Here is a 23,016-nt window from a genome sequence, read left to right on the forward strand (position 1 = left end):
TCTCTTGCCAAAGAATGTGAAAAGAACCAATCACATTCAACAGGATGATAAGATCATTCATCTCTCTCTCATACAAATTTCTTAGAGACTGAAAATCCCAAGACTATACATCCTACTGAACGAAAGGAAACATAAAATCAGTCAAAAAATGAGAAATATGGGGAGAGGCTCTAGCCAAAGAAGCCTCCCCAACCGAATGATATATCAAAACAAAAATCCTCTTTCCATTACCAACCTTATATTAAACATAAGGAAAAAAGAGAAGATAGATCTGTTAAACAAATTTCCAAGTACTCACATAAAATACTTGCTCTAGCTTTGGAGTCCCACATTCCCACATATTATATTGAAACTTGAGCTTATTTTGCATTACCTTCTGCTAAAGGGAGTCAAGTTCTAAGGGAAAACACCATAACCATAGAAAAACTACTCACATCATCTAATGAAAAAAGAACAATTTCATCCAAGAATTAGTGCATTGTAAGATAGCCAAATCTTCATGGCCCACTTTAATACCCTCTACAGGATCTCTACCAATTTCTCTTTCAATCATCCCAATCAACATATCAGCCACGATACTGAATAAAAAAGGAGATAACAAGTCCCCTCTTTTAAGACTCCAAGGCCCTTGTCTAAGACTCACTAAAGCTTTAAACCAAACTGGTCTCTCCATTCACTAAACTGGGGAAAACAAAAAACAAAAACAAAGAAAAACACCCTCTAACCACTTTCTCCACTTCATCCCAAAGGCCTTCCTACCCAAAACCCTATCAAAACAAAAAAACAAAATCTTAAGTACAAGTTTATAAGCTTTCGAAAATCCCATTCCAAAACAATGTCATTCCTTCCTCTTCCAATACATCTTCCACAAACTGATTCACCATACTCCAATTCATGGTTGTTAGATTCTTACAATTCATTATTCAATTCGTATGATTTGAATCACTTCTACATTAAATCAATTCGAATCTTACTAGAGAATCTAAACACGGCTGAATCATTGTCGAATCTATCGATTCACCTCGTGAATCTAACGATTTGATCCGAATCTATCTATTCAAAATTGTAATAACTATCGTGGAATTAAACTTATGAGTCATACGATGAAACTATGGGAAAGGGTAGTTGAACAAAGATTAAGGTTAGAAACAAAGATCTCAGAAAATCAATTTGGTTTTATGCCTGGGAGATCTACCACAGAAGTTATTTATCTCTTGAGGTTAATGGAAAAGTTTAGGGAAAAGAAGAGGGACTTGCATATGATATTTATTGACCTTGAGAAAGTATATGATAGGATACCTAGGGAAGTTCTATGGTGGGTTTTAGAAAAAAAGGGTGTATGTTGTAGGTACACCGATGTCATTAAGGATACGTACAATGGAGTAATGACTAGTATAAGGACTATAGATGGAGAAACTAGAGAATTTCCAATTACCATAGGTGTACATCAAGGATCTATTTTGAGTCCTTATCTTTTTGCTTTAGTGATGGACCAATTGACTAAGAGTATTCAAAAGAAGGTTCCCTGGTGCATGTTGTTTGCAGATGATATTGTATTAATTGACGAAACTAGTGATGGAGTAGAGGCTGAGTTAGAATTATGGAGAGAATCTTAGGAATCTAGAGGCTTTAGGATAAGTACAAATAAAACAGAATATATGAAATGTAATTTTAGTAATGATAGGAGGAATATTGGAGACAAAGTTAAACTTGATGATGAATAAATAAATAGCACTTGTAGATTTCGATACCTTGGATCTATTATGCAAGTTGAAGGAGAAATTGAAGATGATGTAATGCATAGAGTTAAAGCAGGTTGGGTAAAATGGAGAAGTACTTCAAGTGTGCTATGTGATCACAGAATACCCTTAAAATTGAAAGGGAAGTTTTATAGGACAGCTATAAGACCAACTATGCTATATGGATCAGAATGTTGAGCGATGAAGAAACATAATATCCAAAAAGTAAAAGTTACCGAGATGAAAATGCTTAGATGGATGAGTGGTATAACATTGAAAGATAAATTAAGGAATGAACATATTTGTGGTAAGTTAGGTGTAGCTCGAATAGAAGATAAGATAAGGGGGGACGACTCAGATGGCATGGACACTTGCAACATAGGCCTTATAGTGCACCTGCGAGGAAGAGTGACTTAGTTACTATGGGGGGCAGTACAAGGGGTAGGGGTAGACCTAAAATAACTTCGGAGGAGATAATGAGTAAGGATTTAATATCCTTGAATCTATCAAAAGAAATGGTCCATGATCGCATAAATTGACAGAAAAGGATTCATATAGCCGACCCCACTTAGTGGGACTAAGGCTTGGTTTTGTTGTTATTGTATATCTTGACAAACCCAACTAGTTTGAAACCCCAAAAACAAAATTTCTTTCCCCTTTTTATTGCTTTTATTTTTATGCAATTACCTTCATCATTCCTTGTCTATGTCAGTTTTGTACTAAAAAAGAGGAGAAAATTGAATTTTTGGTCTCATGTTGTCTTCAGAAAATCATTCTTCACTCTAGGAGTATAGTGTTCTGCCATTGATAAGAAGCGATAGAACACTCACCGGCTATGGCAGTACTCTTGTTTCGTGTTGTTAAGATTTAGCTGGTTTTTTCAGTAGTTTGTTCAATTATTATCATTTTTGGTTAATTGTTTTTTTTTTTTTAATCTAAGAAAGAATATGCATGAAATAATATTATATTTTAATTGTTGATAAATACCAAAAATTCAATTTTTTATTATTTTTTTCTTGATTCTTTCGCTTAAACAATATAAAGTTCATTTTTTTATTAATATTTCTTGATTCATTCTCTTACTTTTCATTTGTTTAGGGAAAGCATACTGTGGGAAAACATGTTTAATGACTTGTATTCTATGATGTAAATAGCTTAGTTTAGTTTATATTTATATTGTATATAGCAGCCGTAAATAATGCTGCAAATCAGGCAGCATGTTGACACTGAACATGTTCCTGAAATTCTGGCAGCATTTAGGTGCTGAAAATCTGCCTGAAAATATGGCACCAACTATGTAAATTTTTCTATATAATGAAAGCAAACCCTATGGAAAGGGTATTCAGACCAAAATTGACATGGTATTAGAGCCTACTGCTGCTTCTTTGTACCCTGGTTTCTAGGTTCAAAAACAGAGTATTTTTGCATTTTTTCTGTTCAGCCTTCATTGCAGAAATTTCTTAGAGCAGTTTCCATCCTTATTTCTACCGTTGCTAGCCTTCATTGCTGATGGTTTCCATTTCTGAGTGATTGGCCTTAGTCGCCAAGAGATCATTGTTAGTGAAGAATGTCGGAGGTTGGAAACTTGTGGTGCACTTATTGTAAGAAGGCACACCATACTCATGAACAGTGTTGGAAACTTCATGGAAAACCTCCAAGCCGAGAGTGGGGACAGAAAGGGGAGCAACCAAGGAACAATGGTCAGGCTCATGTTGCTGCGGTACAGCAAAATGACGCAGCACCACAGGGGTTAGGCAGTCTCAACCAAGAAGAGGTCGAGAGGGTGAGATCTCTTATTGGCAATCTTGACAAACCTTTAGGTACTTGCTCATTGGCATATTCAGGTGAGTTTCCTACCTCTATTGGATTAAGTGTCTTGGGTGAAACCTTTGCCAACTCCTGGGTCATGGACTCAGGAGCTACCGACCATAAGACCCACTCACCGAATGGTTTTTTCACATATTTGCCATGCCCAAGCAGTAGGAAGATAGCCACAGCCAATGGTTCCTTGACCACTGTAGCAGGGGTAGGAGATGTCAAAATAGGCTCATCACTGATTTTAAAAAATTTTCTCCATGTTCCTAGATTATCCACAAACCTTGTCTCTATTCAAAAACTCATTTTCTCCATGTTCCTAGATTATCCACAAACCTTGTCTCTATTCAAAGACTCACTCAAGATATACGTTACAATGTGGTATTTCATCACAGTTTTTGTGTATTTCAAGGCGAGGATTCGGGGAGGATAATTGGACATGCTAGAGAACGGGATGGACTCTACCACCTCGAAGCACCAAGTCAGTGAAACATTACCAAGGGCAAATTATCTCACTCTTTTGTTTCTGAGCATTTTTTGTCCAATAAAGAGAAAGTTTGGCTTCACCATCGCTGACTTGGACATCTGTCATTTAGAATCATTAAAATTTTGTTTACTTCTTTATTTAAAGATATAAATGTTGAGAATTTTCATTGTGAAGTGTGTGAACTTGCTAAACACAAACGTGTATCTTTTCCAGTTAGTAATAAAAGAAGTTCTATTCCTTTCTATCTCATTCATAGTGATATTTGGGGTCCCTCTAATATTCCTAATGTTTCTAGGGCACGATGGTTTGTGTCATTCATTGATGATTGTACTCGTGTTACTTGGCTTTTCTTGCTCAAACATAAATACAATGTCTATACTGTTCTCCCAAATTTTGTTCTATGGTTAAAAATCAATTTGGGGTTGATATCAAAAGGTTTAGATAGGATAATGCTAGGGATTATTTCAATCAAGTCCGAACTCCATACTTTCAGAAGGAAGGGACAGTACACAAGTCATCTTGTGTCAATACCCCACAGCAAAACGGCATAGCAGAAAGGAAAAATGGTCACCTTCTTGAGTCAACCCAAGCTTTCATGTTCTAGAAAATGTGCCTAAATCCTTTTGGGGGGGAAGCAGTTCTTACAGCCACTCATCTTATAAATCGTTTGCCTTCCAGAGTCTTTGGATTCAAAAGTCCAATGGAAATGCTCTCAACATTCTATCCTTACCTACACGCTACAAATAATCTAGTCCCTAGGATATCCGGGTGCGTATCATTTGTTCATATTCATAGTCAAAGTAGAGGAAAGCTAGATCCGAGGGCGTTAAAATGTGTCTTTTGGGGTTATTCTTTGACTCGGAAGGGGTATAAATGTTATCATCCTCCATCTAAGAACTTTGTCTCAGCGGATGTAACTTTCAATGAACAAGAATCCTATTTCACCACTCCTTATCTTCAAGGGGAGAGTTCAACAATGGATGATAAGGATAGGGAGGATAGGGATATTTTACTTGATCTGCTGTCACTTCCCGTATATAAACCAGTTCCTTGTTTCTTGTTCCCCTGTGCCAATTCCTGTGCCTGAGCCTGTGCCAAATCGTATGTCCAAACCCGTGCCCGAAATTCCCTAGAAAATAGCTGACTCTGCTCTTGAGAATGTGAGATTTGACAAAATGTTTTCAAGGAGGAAGGTGGCTGTCGCTGAATCTATGCAAGTCCGAGACTCCAACTCAGAACCTGAGAATGAGGTAACAAAATCTAACCCTTCATTGCAAGCTGAAACTGAACCTCAGGTTAATGACCAAGATCTTCCCATTGCTGTTAGAAAAGGAACTAGATGGTGCACAAAACAACCTTTATATCCTCTCTCACATTTCTTGTCCTTCAAAAATTTTTCACCATCCCATAGATCCTTCCTTGTTAGCTTAAACACCGTTGTCATCCCTACCACCTTATCCAAGGCTTTATCCAATGAGAAATGGAAACAAGCTATGAATGTGAAGATGGAGGCGTTGGAAAAAGACAAAACGTGGGAGTTGGTGAAACTGCCAGCAGGAAAGAAGCCCGTGGAGTGTAAATGGGTTTACATTGTGAAGTATAGAGCAGATGGATCAATAGAGAGATACAAGGCAAGGTTAGTGGCCAAGGGCTATACTTCAAACCTATGGAATTGACTACCTAGAGACTTTTGCTCCAGTTGCGAATGAACACTGTTAGAATCTTGTTGTCTCTAGTATCTAATTATGGTTGGGACTTGCAGCAGTTTGATGTCAAGAATGCATTTTTGCATGGAGAGCTAGCAGAAGGAATTTATATGGAAATCCCGCCAAGTTATGGGAATAATTTGGCTGCTCATACTGCGTGCAAGCTGAAGAAAGCCTTGTACGGTCTTAAACAATCGCCACGGGCATGGTTTCGAAGGTTTGCAAGAGTTATGATGACCATGGGATATAAACAGAGCCAAGGGGATCATTCATTGTTCATTAAACACTCACCTTCAAGGGGAGTCACAGCCCTCTTGGTATATTTTGATGATATAATAGTGACAGGGGATGATGATAAGGAGCGGCAGATTTTGAGTCAGTGTTTGGCTAAGGAGTTTGAGATCAAGGCATTAGGGAGGCTGAAATATTTTCTTGGGATCGAGGTGGCTCACTCTAGACAGGGCATTTTTATATCTCAGCAGAAGTATGCTACGGATCTCCTCAAAGAAACTGGCAAGACGGTGTGCAAACCAGCAAGTACTCCAATAGATCCTAACCTTAGAATTGGAAAGGCAGAGGAGGATGCTGCAGTAGATAGAGAAATGTACCAACGCCTGGTAGGAAGACTCATTTATCTATCTCACACACGACCGGATATAGCCTATGCAGTGAGTGTGATTAGTCAATTTATGCATAGCCCGAAGGAAGTCCATCTGCAGGCAGCTCACCGAGTGTAAGGGAGACCAGGAAAAAGTATTTTGTTTAAAAGGAACAGAAGCTTAGTTCTTGAGGCATACACGGATGCCGATTATGCTGGGTCGATTGTGGACAGGAGGTCGACCTCTGGATATTGCACCTTTCTTGGCGGAAATCTTGTGATGTGGAGGAGTAAGAAACAAGATGTGGTGGCTGGGTCTAGTTCGGAGGCAGAACTCCGAGCAATGGCTTAGGTTGTATGTGAACTACTTTGGTTGAAGATTATCTTAGAAGACATGAAGATTAAGTGGGATGGTCTGATGAAACTCTATTGTGATAATAAGTCCGCAATCAGCATAGCTCATAATCCGGTACAGCATGATCGAACGAAGCACATTGAAATTGATACACATTTCATCAAAGAAAAGTTGGAGAGCAGATTGATTTGTACACCTTATGTGTCTACACATGGCCAACTTGCTGATGTACTTACCTAGGGGTTAAGTAGTTCAGTGTTTCAGAGTATTGTATCCAAGCTGGGAATGGAAAATACCTATTCGCCAGCTTGAGGGGGAGTGAGGGAAAACGAGTTTAATGACTTGTATTCTATTATGTAAATAGCTTAGTTTAGTTTATATTTATATTTTATATAGCAGCTGTAAATAATGCTGCAAATCAGGCAGCATGTTGGCACTGAACATGTGCCTGAAATTCTGGCAGCATGTTCCTGAAATTCTGGCAGCAGATGCCTGAAATTCTGGCAGCATTTAGGTGCTGAAAATCTGCCTGAAAATATGGCACCAACTACGAAAATTTCTTCTATATAATGAAAGCAAACCCTATGGAAAGGGTAAGTAGTTCAGTGTTCAATTGTTTTTTTTTTCTTTTAAAGAATATGCATGAAATAATATTATTTATTTAATTGTTGATAAATACCAAAAATTCAATTTGTTATTATTTTTTTCTTGATTCTTTCACTTAAACAATATAAAGTTCATTTTTTTATTAATATTTCCTGATTCATTCTCTTACTTTTCATTTGTTTAGGGAAAGCATACAAATGAAATATGAATTTTTTGTTGTCAAATGCGTTTTACTATTTTTCTAGTTGTTTGTATATCATTATATGCATGTCATTTAAAATTGATTTTGGAAATTTATACTGAATCTTACGATTCGATTTGATTCGATTCTCAATTCTCAATTCCCAAAATTGGAATTTCGATTCATGATTCGAATCTTGATTTGACAACTATGCTCCAAGTGATCAATTTTTTTTTTATAGAAAGTGAAGAGATTTTATTGAAGAGAAAATACACAAAGGAGCATAAGAAATACTATTTCGAAGTTAGAAAATATAAGAGCAAAGAGAGAAAAATATCAAAACAACACTACCGCCCATCACACTGTACGTCTGAAAAAGGCACTCCTGTGAACAACCATCAGCAAAAACCCACACCGAGACAAATACTGAATACCATCCCAAAGCATGGATGAAGATATATGCTTTCTGGTGAATATATGTGTGTTGCTCTCCAACCAAATCCCCCACAAAACAGAAAAAAGCTCGCACTTCCACAATGCTTAACCATCTCTACTCCTAAAATCAGAAAATGAGACAGCAAATAGTTCCTCACAGACTCCAAACATACCCATTTCTTTCCAAATAGACCAAATAAATTAATCCACATCCTCCATGAAAAGGAACAATGAAGGAATAAGTGAGAGACAGATTCTGAACTACCAAAACATTAAAAATGCCTTAAAAGGTCTACTACCATGCAAGAGATTGTTAGTGTAAATTCTGCACACACATCTTCGTTTTAATCAATAAAAATCTTTAAAAAAAATTATTTCGAAACATTGGCAATCGCCAAATACTGATTTTCTGAGTTCTACCATGTTTCCGTAATGCCACACAACTATAATTGTGGCTGGAGATGTGGAAGAGAATTCTCACAAAAAAAAGAGAAATATTAAGCAATATGTGATTTGCCTAGTAATTTGAAATGCAAATCTTCTAATATAAAGGAGATTACAATATTTTGATTCTCCCTCCCCTAAATCAACATATACAATTTAAATTCGACATTAGTTTGACCATACAATTTTAACCATAAGATACTATCAAAGCAAACAGACAATTTCCCACACCCATATAAATAATAAATTAAAAAGAAACAAAATTCTGCATCTGCTTCGGGATTTCTGGTCTAAAAGGCAAAATGTGCTATTTAATGTCCCATTAAATTAATTTTCCATTATGTTAAAAGGACGTCCATGGGCCACAACACTCCCAGCTTTGCAAGCGTAGTGGGAGGGTCATCAAAGTGCGTGCAGCCTTACCCCTGCCTGCTTTTATGCAGCAAGGCTGTTTCCTTGGACTTGAACCCGTGATCAACTAGTCACAAAGGAGCAACCTTCAAGGCCCGCCCACTAAATTTCCATTATTTTCTAATTTTTTTTAATTGCTTGCTTGTAATTCAACCAAGTAAAGAAAACCTGGAATCTTATATATATGTATGTATGTATATATATAAGTAGAACAGGGGCCTCACTAATCCCTATGGCCTCTGTTAAGGCTTGATATACATTGCTCGCCGACAACCTAACAACTTAAGCTTTTTGGTAAAGTGTAATCTACCAAGGTATTAGAGCATGATTCAACCTTGACCCTACCATCAAACCAAACTCAGCCGTCACCAGAAAACACCCTTCCATTGCTGCCCTTCTCAGAATCACTACAACCCTTCAATATTTCACAAAATCAACCACATAGCCAAAGATAGAACCCTCTGAACCATAATCCTGCAAAATCCCATTGCTGGAAAGTTTCCGATGTACCCCCACACACTGGCTGACTGCCGGAATTCCCAGCCCCATGCAACGGCATGTAGAGAGAGTTTCTGGCCACCTTTTTATGATTTTCTTTTTCTCCAGAATGTTCTGATTCCTTCCATAGACCACAATATCAAGCTTTTGGCATGTGTTTCGGTCAAAGATCCAATTTTTTCGACCATGCAATCGTGGTTATCCGTTAGTTGCTGTATGGTGTTAGTAAAGGACACTGGTGAGTCTCTTGGAGCAGTGGCAGTGTTCATAAGCTGTTTCATGAGGCTGTGGCAGTGTTATATCAGTTTTTTTGCGACTTGACCATGGTAGTTTCAGTGGTTCACCTAGTTCGTGGTAGTCTTGGTGTGTTGTTTTTTTTTTTGTTTCTTGGAGGGGCAGTGGAAGCCTTATGCTCGTTTAGTTGTGACTCATACGTGGTGGCTCACCTTGTTTGTGGTTGCTACAATCATTTTGTGCTGTGTGTTGGTTTCTTGGGGCTATGTCTAAGTTCTGGCAGCCTTGTGCCAATTTATTTGTGACTCAGTTGTGATTGGTCACCTTGTTCGTGGTTTCTCCAATCGTTCCAGTGCTGTGTGTCAGTTTCTTGGGCTGTGTCTAAGTTTCTTGGTGCTGTGGCAGCCTCGTGCTGATTTATTTGTGACTCGTTCATGGTGAATAAACTTGTGAGTGTTGGTCTAAGCTTGTGAGTGTTGGGATGGAGTTTGCAAATCCCAAAAGTATGGTACCATTGTTAGTCACTTGTTTGAGTGAACTGTGTACTATGACTACGTCAGAGGAGCATTCAAGGTTTCTACAGTATCAATTGTCTCAATAAGCATCTTATCACATTGTATCCTTGGCCTACAAAGGTAATCCAATAGTCTTATGTCATTTGGTATCTCTCCCACTAGTCCTTGATTTATCAATTCTGCTGCCACTGACCATATGACAGGTGCAACCAACTTCTTCCTGCCCTCTAGTATCCTAAAAATCTATCTCAAGTTACCCTTGATGATGGGTCCACTACTGCGGTAAAGGGAATAGGAAAAATAAATTCTACTCCCCTGATGTTAAGGCTTGATATATATTGTTGGTCCACAACCAAACAGATTAATCTTTTAGGTAAAGTGGTAATCTAACATGGTATTAGAGCTAGTTACCAAGAAGTCTTGGGTTCTGATCTTATTGCCCGGGTTCATTGTGTGGTGTTTAAAAAGTTAACGTGTTCCCTGCCTGTAATGGGTGTTATTTATCATATGCTTATCTTCTCACGTGCTGTCGGGCTGCAAATCAGGTAAGGTAATCTAACAATCTCCAAAACCCCAAATCCTAAATTCTTGTGATTTTGAATTAAAAATAAAATAAAATTAATTGAACCAATTAATTTTTTTAATAAATAAATAAATAATATATAATATATTTATTATAATGCCCTCGCCGTGTGACCTAGAGGTCACGGGTTCAAGGCGTGGAAACAGCCTCTTGCAAAAATGCAAGGTAAGGCAGCGTACTATAGACCCATCGTGGTCCGCCCCTTCCCCGGACCCCGCATTTGCGGGAGCTTTGTGCACCGGGCTGCCCTTTATATTTATTATAATGCCCCACACAGTTCAAAATAGGCATTTATCACACTCATTTTCTCATACATCTTGGACTCATTTATTGGGGTTTTTGAAAAAGATACACATACATTTAATGCATGGGTAGATACATAGATTCATTGCATGCTTTGTTTAAAAGATATCCTAAATAGGTTAATTTAATTCAATATTCTTGTAAAAATCACACATGCATTCTAAGATGCATACTACAAGTTGACTGCGTAAGAAAAACATCTTTTTAGTGATGGTGCTGCTAGCATTCTCGGCAACTTTACAAATATGCATCTCAAATTTCACATGGTGTTCTTTTGGGTTCCACATATCAGGTTTGAGTGATGATTGTGTGGTACCCAAAAGAGCATCACACTAGATTCCTGATACAATGTTTATAAAGTTTACGGAAGGGCTAGCACTGTCCTTGTCATTTATTTAAACATTGATCAAATTGAATAATGAATAAGAAAAAGTAAAACAAATGACATTTAAAATTTATTCTTATTATGTTTTAAATTATATATTTTATAATAATATATAAACATATATGTTGCATAGTGCTCAACAAATTCAAAAGCCAAATATCCTATGCATCACACGAATCTCTACTAGTTTCGTTACAAAAGTAGAATATGTAATTCTTTTCCTATATCATATTGGCAATCAAAAGAAACATTGTATTCTACGTTGACACAACAAATAATTTTACAACATTGTTGTGTATGAGAAACAAAACAACTGCATATGGACCATCAAATTCATTTATCAGCAAGTTAGATGACTAGTAACAACAAATGCAAATTCCAAACTTAACAATAACTCATGATCAAAAGAAACTCAGATATGCACAAAAATGTGGGGAAACAAATGGCTTTTACAAGATTCAAAATGGATATCAGGCATGAATATTAAAGTTTTCTAGAATAAATTACAAGGATAAAAATGTAAAATAGAAGGAAAAGTAGCATATCCTGTTGGGAAATAATTTGGACATTTCTTTGAAATATTCGTGAATATTCAAAAAATTATTAGTACATTCCACAAAGGTCCGTAGTAAATTGGGAACCTTTTGAGGACTTTAAGAAGTTGTAACCATTCTCCTAAGAAAATATCTGTATGACAAGTCTGTTTGGGTAGGATGACAATACCTCTGAAGCTGTGCCTTGATTATGTCAACAAGATCTTGTGAAGTAACACTGCCAAAGTATATGTCAGACATTATATGCCAACAATATTAAAATAATCATTCAACATTTTGCTGTGTCCCACTTACCTTCCAAAAATTAGTTTTCCTTTTCCTCCTTTGCGCTTGACTTTTAATGCTCCAATGGTTTCAAAAGCCAAAGCCAATTGTTGTGCCTCTTCTTTTACCTGCATTCAATATAATATTTGCTAGAAATGGAGAAGGGAGAAAGAGCAGTGGTAACTTGAGAACCTAAAGGGCTGTTTGGTATCACTATCAAAACTCAAAGAAACGAATACCAAAAACTAAAAACATCAACTAAAAACTAGAAACTAGCAACTTTTGGGGTTAACATTTATAAAACTAATACAAATTAGAAACCTAAGGAAAAAAAAAAAAAATCTCATTTTCATCTTTAAATCAAAAGTATTGTAAAAATACAATTAAAATAACAAAATTACAAATAACAAACATTTAAAAAGTTACTATAATAAAAATAAAATTTATTATAATTATTTTTCTCAATTGTTCTACTTTCAAAAATTACTTTACAATAAAAAATTTTATTGAACATGACAATTGAAAAATAGTAAAAGAGTTTTGTAATTGGTTTTATTATTATTTTTTTAAATTAATGTATATTTTTCTTTTAATTATATTTAAATTTATATGATCATTTAATTTTGATTTTAATTTAAAAGTGTATAAAATGAATAATTTAATCCAAAAAAAAAAGATTTCTAGATATTAAAATTTTTGGCAACAAGTTGTCAAAACAACTGAAAACCATAAAATCTAGTTTTCAACTTTTTGGCAAACAGCTGAAATCTGACAATAGAAACAAAAAATTGACAACAGAAACAAAAGCGTTCTTATAATCTGTTTTTTCACTATGGAGAAACAAAAACAAAAAACAACAACTATACCAAACAAGCCCCAACTAAGTGTTAGATCTCCCATTTTATTTATAAATATGTTTAGTGTACTCCAGAAGAATAATAGTAACCTCACTAACATATGGTAATTGGTAATAAGACACATGGTAACTTGTATCACTCCCCCTATATCATATGCTCCTAGCTTGATACAAATTAATTTAAGTTGGGCACCCACAAGGAATTAATAAACAAGTCAGCCTCTTGATAAAATGATAGCCATTCATATGACTGATTACAATGAACTTCTACACAAGCTTTTCCTTGAACAAAATGAGAATCAATTTCATTGTGTTTTCTCCTCTCATTAAAAAATGGATGGGAAGCAATATGAATGGCAGCTTGATTATCACATGTCAACATCATTGGTTGCAAATTTGCAAAACCAAGCTCTTCCAACATGTTTTTTAACCACACATATTCACATTTAGTATGTTCATGGCTCTACACTCAAACTCTATGTTTGAGAGTGCAACCACAGTTTGCTTCTTACTCTTTCAAGACACTAAGTTGCCACCAAAACAAAAACAAATTATGTTGTTGTGAACATTCCGTTAAAGGATGTCCAATCTGTATTTGTGTATTCTTGAAAAAACATCATCACCTTGTTGTGCTACCAATTACCTCTTTCGAGTGAAACTTTAAGAATGAGAAGATACAAAAAACAGCATCTATGTGACTGGTTCAGGGAGAATCAAGGAACTAACTCACAATACTTGTTGAAATTTAATTTCCCAACAAGGTTCTAGACCATCTTTAGAGAACCAAACTTAATCACTACTGCACTAAATCTACCAAATCGTGCTTTGGGAGTCTGCTTCAAGCTGTACAAAGATTTTTTAATGGCAACACACCAACCCTAACCGCCCCCACCCCCCCCCCCCCCCCCCCCCCACAAAGCAATAGCTTTATATAGAGTCCCTCTAGAAGATCACCAAGTAAAATTGCATTCTTCATATCCAACTTATGTGCCACCAATTATACGTAGTAGATAAAGAGATGCACTCATAGCTAAAGAGATAAAGAAACACACTAATGTAAACTAGAGAGAACATGTTTGAATAGCTCAAAATCCTAACCATACATCTGATTATATGGGTATACTTTTTAGCCACTAGTGTTGCCTTAAAATGGCAATAGAACCATATGGATTTACCTTCACAGTACACACCCAATGACACTCGACCACACTTATCAAGGAGCGGCACAAGCTCCTAAGGCTTACTTTAGCCTCTATATAGGAACTTCTAAAAAGGAACTAACGAAAGGAGCTGTTTGAGATTTTTTTTACAATTGTTCCCCCCCCCCCCCACCCCGGTAAAAAAGGAGTTGTCAAAAGGAAAAAGCCAATTTTGAATGCCTAGTAAAAAGTATAAGGTGGTTGAAAATATTTTAAATGGAAATGCAATTTGTGCATAATTATTTTTAGGAAATGTTATCAATAAATATTAATAAATAAATAAATAAATAAAACCCACTAGGAACAACATGGAATAGAATTTTTTTTTGGGGAAAAAAATAGCTTTTAGCTTTTGAAAGCTTCAGATGCACAGCTACTTAAGTTCCCCAAAAAAGTTTAAAAGTTGAAAAAGTTGTTTACCAAATGCATTATGTCTTGCTTTTACTTCTAAAAAATGGAGAAGTTGAGGCATGTGCATGCAGCCCAGGGAAGGGGGGCAGGGCTCACCCTAAGTATCATTTACCTACAAGCCATGCATCTCTTCACCCATTGTGGCTCTCCACCCAAAGTAGCACAAGGTGTTAGAAATAGACTAGAGAAGAGAGATGGATGATAGACACATTAAATAATAATATAAGGATAACAAAAAAAATCATATTAATATGAATGCATTTACCTTTTTGCTCAACAATAGGAAAATCAATATCAACAGAAGCAAACTAGTAACAAAGGATCAAAGGTGCAACACGATTCAAATGGTGAAGCGAATTGTTGAAATTTGAAACAAGATAATGAGTGAGGAGGTTACACTCACAAGGAAATTGTTGTGCTTAAAATACATGCATGGGCTAGTAGGCCTAGTTTTAGAGGCCCGACATGGACATGTTGCACTTGTCAATGGGATACTTAGACTTGCACAGTGAGAGCAAATGGACCTTGGATTTTAAAAGGCTAGTAGAGGTAACCTACCCAAATTATTTAGAGGCTCCTATTGTGGACTAGAAAAGAAAAAATTGGGCTTGATTCACCTTCCTTGTTTGCCAGTCCACAATAGCAAGGTGTTGCAACATGTCAAGAAAAGTAGGTGCAACCTTAGACATTAGTTCAATGAATTACGAGGGCAATTGGTGAAGATGATATCTCTATTGACAGTCGAGACTCGAGACAACCTCAAAGTGTCCTACGTCAAGTTTCAAAAGCTTATACAAAGGTGAAGGCGGGTATGGGGGTTGTACAAAAGCTTAAGAGGAAGGAGATCCTAGTGTCCAATTAGTATGAGCCTATGTCCATCAAGTCCTATGATTTTCAAAAGGAGGTATTGTTATTGGAGCAACTAAGATGCAATGAAGGTCTAGATTTTTATAGTGTAAAGATTCTAAAAAGCAAAGGTCAATCCAAGTTGCAAGAACAGATAAAAGAGGTGGAGGATTGTATTGTGATGACTCTTTACAAGTTAAGCATTGTATTTTTACTACTAGAGGAACTTAAACCTCATACAATGGTTGGGTTTAAGGAGGGTACTAGCCCGATTCAACTAGGATTTAATCCAATTGCTTCACCTTCTATGATTCCTAGTCCAATTCCTAGTTCCATTCTAGCAAATGTGGTCTACAACCATGGGCACTATTGAGTAGTGATGCAACCTAAGGTATTCTTTCCCCTCTGATGCATTCTAATTCCAATTTCAAACATTGTTGTGCCAAAAGGGGTTAACCAATGAGGGAGACTTGTGTATTGTGGACCTTCTAGGGGATGAGTGGGAAAATTGGGATGTTCAAACCCTTTTTGATGAGTTAGGTGTCAATCTAATGAACCATAGTGGTTAAATTGTTAGGATTAGTAAAATGTTATTGGGGAGAGAAAAAAGAATTTAAAGTTAAGTAGAGAGTTAGGTAGACTTGCTTCTTCTATTATTTATGATAAGGGGCTGGAGTTTGGGTAATATTAGAGGTGTTAAATGAGGCTTCAACCTCAAAATTCTTGGGGACCTAGGGGTGATAGAAAGTACAGAGGGGTGAAAAAGTTAGTGAGTAGAGTATCTCCAAAAATTTTGCTCATTCTAGTATCCTACATTATTAGATAATAGTGGGTACTAGAATAGTGTCTATTAAGGAATGTGTGGTTGGGTTGTTTACAATTGTGTACGGGCTTACTTTGCTCCTTGCCTCCTTCTAGGATCCTTTTTTTGAGGAGTCGGCTAGTTTTTCGGTCTTTGTAGCCCACATAGGGCCAAAAGATTAGAAAGAGCTTATTTATGAAAAAGGGGTTCTTTATGTCATTAGTTCATAAATAAAGTACCAATAGTAGTGATTAAATTCCTTCTATAGTTCCATGTGAGAAACTAGTACAAATATAACCTACATGTCCAATTGAACTATGAGATAGAGGTCTTTTGACTTTCTTTGTGGCCATGGCAGCTGTTACTCGTAAGATCATAGAAGCAACGCTGCAGAAAAAGAAGATTTGTTGCAATGTAGCACTATAAGTACCATAAATAGAAATATGTCATTTTTGTTCAAAACTTCAAATATAGGCTGGCCGTAGTTACGATGATTCCCATGATATTATTATATGGGATATTATTCTATGGAAGTGGGCAGGCTGTTAGAAGTTCAGTCCAGTTTTTTTTCTTCCCACCCCCCCCCCCCCTCCCCCCTTTAGGAGAGGGATTGACCTTTCTAATGCATATTCAGGCAGCCCCACTAATTTGTTTCCAGTCTGAGCATCAAGTAGTGCAACCTTGATCTACTTGACTAAGCTTCATGGATGTTCAAGGACGCAGTTTGCTTTACCCAAACAAGGCAGAACTCCCTGATCCCAACATTCACAAGTTTCAAATGAAAAGTGCAGCAAGCACCTACTCCTATAAGAAAAAAATATTACTTTACTAAGCAAGCAAGACAAGCCCTTTATATGTTATTAGTAAAGGCCCCACAAGACAATGGATTAAACTATGAGAAAGCTGTTCACTAATGCCCAAGGTCTTAAATTCCGATTTTGACTAAAATTTCAAGGCTAAAAAAATATGGAAATTTTGTTAATGATGTCAATTTCGATTTTAAAAAATAATGGGAATTACTAGTAAAGTATGGTATTCTCTTATCAAACTTTAGAATTTGTCGATAAACATAATAATGCAGAATTTAGAACTAAAATATCATACATAAAATTCATCAATAACATGTTGTGGTGTATAAGGTGCAATACAGTAATCTTATTAGAACATACTCAATTAAAGTAAACAAATCCACAAATTTGGTAACTGTTATTTATTATACAAATACCAATAATTTAAATATAATTGACCAAATAAAATGTTGGACCTAGTATATAACTTTATTTCCATACAATTTTGAAATTATGAAAATTATCATCCATATCCTTCTAGCAAGCAAAAAAAAAAAGGATTAAGAGAGAAATTTCTATTGGTTTTCAAATCTCAAATTTTAAGTTCAAGAAAATTTTATTTATAGTTAAAATTTTGCCCAAGTTAATTGAAAAAATCTCAAGATTTCGATAAATTGTTATGATCTGTGGAAATTTTGAAAAAAAAAATTTGCAATATAGAAATTGACTGCCATTTGGATTTCGAGGGTGGTAGAAAGCAGAAATGTCGATGGAAATTTTGACAATTTTGTGGAAATTTAAGACCATGCTAATACCCATCTATTTTCTTGCTTTTCAGCTGTTTCTTGTTGCCCCTTACTCCCTTAGTGAAAACTAAATTAGGTTGTTGGGGTATTTTAACATTGTTTGGATCGTTGGTGAGTGATTAGGAGGGTTGAGAGTGACTGGCAGTATAAAGATGCTTGATTCCTTTATTCAGGATTGTCACCTTAGGGATGTGGCCATGGCTAATGGTCATTTTACTTGTGTGTCTTCGGGAAATAGGCTCGCATTCTCTTGTATTGATAGGTTTTTGTTCATTAACAATAGGGAAGATTTTTTTTTGAATGTCATTCAAGAGGTTTTAGTTAGGCTGCTTTCATATTATTGCCTAGTGTTGTTGGATGCTAATCTGGTTTAGTGGGGCTCTACTCCTTTTAGATTTGAAAATATGCAGTGTGCAACCCACCTTAGGGAGGTGTGTTAAGACTAGTGGAGAGACTATTGCACACAAGCATGGGCGGGTTTTAAAATTTATGAAAAAATTGAAACTTGTGAAAAATAATTTGAAAGTGTAGAATAAAGAGGTTGGGAATATGAAAGAACAGAAGAATGATTTGGAGATTATCCTTTTCGACGAGGACATGTTGGAGGCAAAAGTTGAGGATTAATTGGGTTAAAAAGGAGGTTGTAATTCAAAATTGTTTCATAATGTAGCTAGAGGAAGGGGAAGGAGAAGCCTTATGATTCAAGAGGATACTATGGGGGTTATATTCATGAGCTCCATCAGAATGAAGTGGCGAGGAGAAATGAGAACCCTGTTTTTATTGTCTTGTTTCTAAGGAATTACCTAAGAAGAGGGATTTTCATCCCATTCGTTTGGTTACTAGCCGTTACAAATTTTGGGCCAAGGTTTTGTGCAAAAGAGGCCGTGAGGCGTTGGGAAGGACTCACTTTGGAACAGGCTGCCTTTATGCAATTTTTTCCCTTTTTTTTGTTGGCCCCCGCGGGGGGGGGAGGCTGGGGGAGGGGAGGGGAGGGGAGAGCAAGATATCCTCCAAAGAACGAAAGAAAACAATCAAAGAATTGCAATAGCACTGCCTTCCAATCCCCAACCAGATCAGGCAGCAGCAAAACCCAAAAACCAAATGAGTGGGCCTAGAAAAGGGCTAAGACACTACTTATCCACAACGAACAAGGAGAGGTGGTACAAATTATAGTTGTTAGAATCTTACGATTCAAATCATTTCTACACCAAATTGATTTGAATCTTACAAGCGAATCTAAAAAAACTGAATCAACTGAATCGATCAATTCATCTCGTGAATCAAACAATTTGATCCAAACCTATTGATTTACACAATTTTGGACCTATCATATCCTAACAAGCCCAACTAGTTTGAAACCCCAAAACAACATTTCTATCTTCTTCTTTTTTTGCTTTTAATTTTATTCTTCCTACTCTTGCCCAAACCCCAATATCTCACCAACTAGAAATCCCCAACCACCTGTGGAGACACCCAAGCATTCCAAACCAAGAAAAGAGAGTACTTTAGAGATAAAGTGCCACCTTGAGGAGAAGGAAGAGATGAGCATTCGTTTCAATGGACTCACAGCACATCACACACATGTCAAGGTTGAGGGCCTTGAAGGCCTCTTAACCTGTGACTGATCGTGCGTGTTAATCCTGTTCAGAGTCACCATGCATACAAAAGTCCAAACCTTGAAAGGAACCTTAGCCTTCCAAACGATGTAGCTCCAAGGGAAAAGACTGAAAGAAGGAGATTTAAGATGTAGATTTGTTTGCTAATAAGGTGGTTGAGGATGTTAGGAAGGGAGGGAGGGGAGTACTTAAATTTTGGGCTTTGAAAAAGCATATGGCTCTGGGTTAGTCTGCAGAAAATGGATTAATGGTTGTTTATCTACAGAATGTGTATGTAATTGTGGATAGTCAACCAGGGATGGTTCAAGGTTATTCATGGGTTAACGCAACGGGGGGCCCTTTCTCCTTTTTTGTTCACTTTCACAGTTGATTTGTTGGGGAGGTTGTTTACACATGATGAGGGTCTTAAGGTGATTCATGATCTTAGGTTAGGCAGGGAGGAAGTTATTGTGTCCCACCTCCAGTTTGGGGATGACACATTACTTTCCTTAAAGATAATGTCGTGAAATTAAGGTATTATCTTCACTAAAAAATTTCGAGAAAATTTCAGGTTGAAGATCAATGTTTAAGAGTGGGTGGTTGATATTAGGGGTGTACAAAAGCAACCGAAAATCGGACCGAAACCAGACCGAAATCACAAGCGGTTTGGTTTTTCGGTATCCGGTTTCGGTTTTGGTCTCAAAAAATGTAAATTTTTTGTTTCGGTTTCAGTTTCCAAAATATAACCGAACCGAAAAACCGATTTAAATTTAAATTATATATATAAATGAATAAAATTACTTAATTAATATGTTAATACATGATTGGTCCATTTAATATTTAGAAATCAAAATGTCCAATAGATTCTCAACAACCCTTGTGAAAAGCAATTGTTGAATATTTAGAAAATCGGTTAAAAACTGGAAAAAAAAAAAACCCGTAACCAAACCGTCGAATGTTCGGTTCTCCAAGGGATAATAAATCCAATCGGTTTCAATTTCAGTTGGGGAATAATAAAAATCACAAGATTCAGTTCAGTTTTCGATTTGGCCCATAACCAAACCGTAAAAAACCGATTACACCCCTAGTTGATATAAACAAGGGAGGTGTGAATTAGAGGGGTTTATCGCTTCAGCAGGTTGTACAATTTTAAATTAGCCTCGACTTATTTGGGTCTTCCTATTGGAGGAGATCCTAGCTCTCCTACTTTCTAGGAGCCGGTGGAGGACAGTGGGAAGGAGGTAAGAGGGGTGGAAGATGGCTCATTTGTTCTTAGGAGGTCATGTTACTCTGATTAGTGTAGTTTTTTCTAATCTGGTTCTTTACTTTTCTTTTTCCTTCTAGAATCCTTGCATGTATGGCCAACAGGCTGCCACCTTGGAGAGGCTTTTGTGAGACTTTTTATGGTTGGGTGTGGGTAATACAGAGAGGGATCATCTTCTTGGTCAGGATCAGGTTAGGAAACCGAAGACTGAAGGGCATCTGGGTCTTGGTAATGTGGTGTCCAAAACTCTATTTTTCGTTGGAAAATGGATAGGGAGGTTTACATTGGAGGACAACTCTTTATGACATGAGGTTATTAGAAGCATGGAATGCATTGTAATGGTTTGGATACTAAAAGATGTGGTAATGCTTCTTGTGTGAGCCCTTAGAAGTCTAGTTCACAGGTTGCTCATTCTTTTATCCTCTTTCTTAGATCGGAGCTAGCAATGGGAAATTTGGGAGGATATTTGGGTGGGTGAGGTTTTGTTTGGAGTTCTTGGTTCCATGTCTCTATCGACCGTCTTCAATCATAATGCATCAATTAATTCCTTTTGTTCTTTTGAGGCAGGCCCTCTTTCTTGGTATTTCATTCTCAGAAATCTCAATGAAAGAGAGGTTTATGAGTACACTATTTTCTTGAGAGTGTGGATTTGTTTGTTTCTCAAATGAGGCTCTTTTGGTTAGCAGTCCTCAAATGAAGAATAATTCGAGAATTTGGACGGGGATGCTTCTAGTCCTTTCACTTGGAATCTTTCTTCTCTTAATGTTGAATTCTTCTAGATAACCCTATTTTCTTTTGAAAATAATGTCTGAAAAGCTAAGATGTGGACTTTGGCTCTCAATAGGATTAATACTAAAGACTGGTTGCAGATAAGGTGGCTTTACAAGGCAGTCATCCTATATTTGCATTATGTGTTCAGAATCTGACGAAACAAGTGACCAGCATTTTCTCCATTGTTGCATGAAAAAGGAGCTTTGAGGTAATCTTGTTTCTGTTTTCAAAGAGGCAATAGTTTTGCCATGCTTAGTCAAAGCATTCCCAATGGTGAGGTGAAAGGGAGCGAAGGCGCAACGATAAAGTTGTCGTCGTTTGACTTGGAGACCATGGGTTCAAGGCGTAGAAACAGCCTCTTGCAAAAATTCAAGCTAAGGCTGTGTACTATAGACCCATCGTGATCCGCCCCTTCCCTGGACCCCACGTAAGTGGGAGCTTTGTGTACCGGGCTGCCCTTGTATTCCCAATGGTGAGATTTAGGGTCTCGGGAGGAGAAATAATGGAATGATGTTATGGAAGTGTGCTGTGTTTGTTCTTTTTTGGACTCTGGATAGAGAGGAATGCTAGAACCTTCCACGGAAAATCAGTTTCTCCCTATTTATTATGGGACAGACTCAATAGAGTTGTTTTTCTTGCCTTTTAGAATGCACTCTTTGAGATTCTTTTGGGGAGTTCTGTTATCTGATCTCTGATGGGATTCCTCTAGAACGCATTCTTTAGGAGGATATCTTATTCTCCAACATTTACAATTCCTTCTCTATTCTATTAATGATATTCTTTTATATTTTTTTATAAATAAATAAATAAGGATCACCGCCAAAGGAACCCTTTAATAAGTCAATGGCCAATCTTGAATACCACACCCAGCTAAAGAAGCCAAATCCAAAGATATAGCATCACACAGATTAATGCCTGTGAACTGAAAAGAAGTTCCACAGACTAATACCTCTCAAAAAGCTGTAAAATAGTGAGCGCATTCAAAGAGGCTCTCTATGATGAAATAAAGACGATTCATCCACAAACTCAACATGAGACACAAGTCACAAAACAACCCCCTCACTCCACACTCCAATCCCTTCTACAAGCCACTATCCACAGCCTTCTCTCCCATTCTACTCAAGATATCAACCACAAGAACAAACAAAAAAGGAGATAATAGATCCCCTTGTCTAACTCCCCCAAAGCCATAAACCATGACTTAGGCTCCCCATTAATAATGACTGAAAAAGAAGCATTGGACAAACAACCCATTATCCAAACTCTCCACCTCAACCAAAACCCTTCCTATTAAGATGAGCAATATCATTTTATTTTATTATAATATTTTCTAATTTGTATTCATTTGCATTTTCAGTTTTTTGGTTTTTTGGTTTTTTTTTCTCGCTTTTATCTTCACGACTTTTTCCAGTGATACCAAATGCTAAAGTTCTCTTTCCCAACAGCACAAACAGAAGGGAGGCTGGACAAATAATTGCAAGAGCAAGATTCCCCAAACAGCAACCTGAGTAAGTGAGTACCCTTAATCCACTCCAAAGTTACAGGAGAAGCTTTCAATTCACTCA

At 36.8% G+C, this 23,016-nt stretch overlaps 1 protein-coding gene across 1 annotated transcript in view; it reads right to left on the minus strand.

Annotated features, from left to right (window-relative positions):
• Window positions 1-23,016, minus strand: part of LOC131149514 (large ribosomal subunit protein bL9c) — a 78,153-nt gene that overhangs the window by 26,971 nt on the left and 28,166 nt on the right. Inside the window, exons 4-5 of the mRNA XM_058100026.1 lie at window positions 12,144-12,241; window positions 12,019-12,066 (exon numbers count right to left, since the gene is read on the minus strand). Coding sequence (XP_057956009.1) covers window positions 12,019-12,066; window positions 12,144-12,241 — 146 coding nt within the window. The remainder of the gene's footprint in view (window positions 1-12,018; window positions 12,067-12,143; window positions 12,242-23,016) is intronic.

This window comes from Malania oleifera, chromosome 2 (assembly GCF_029873635.1).
Source record: "Malania oleifera isolate guangnan ecotype guangnan chromosome 2, ASM2987363v1, whole genome shotgun sequence".
Taxonomy (NCBI): domain Eukaryota; kingdom Viridiplantae; phylum Streptophyta; class Magnoliopsida; order Santalales; family Ximeniaceae; genus Malania; species Malania oleifera.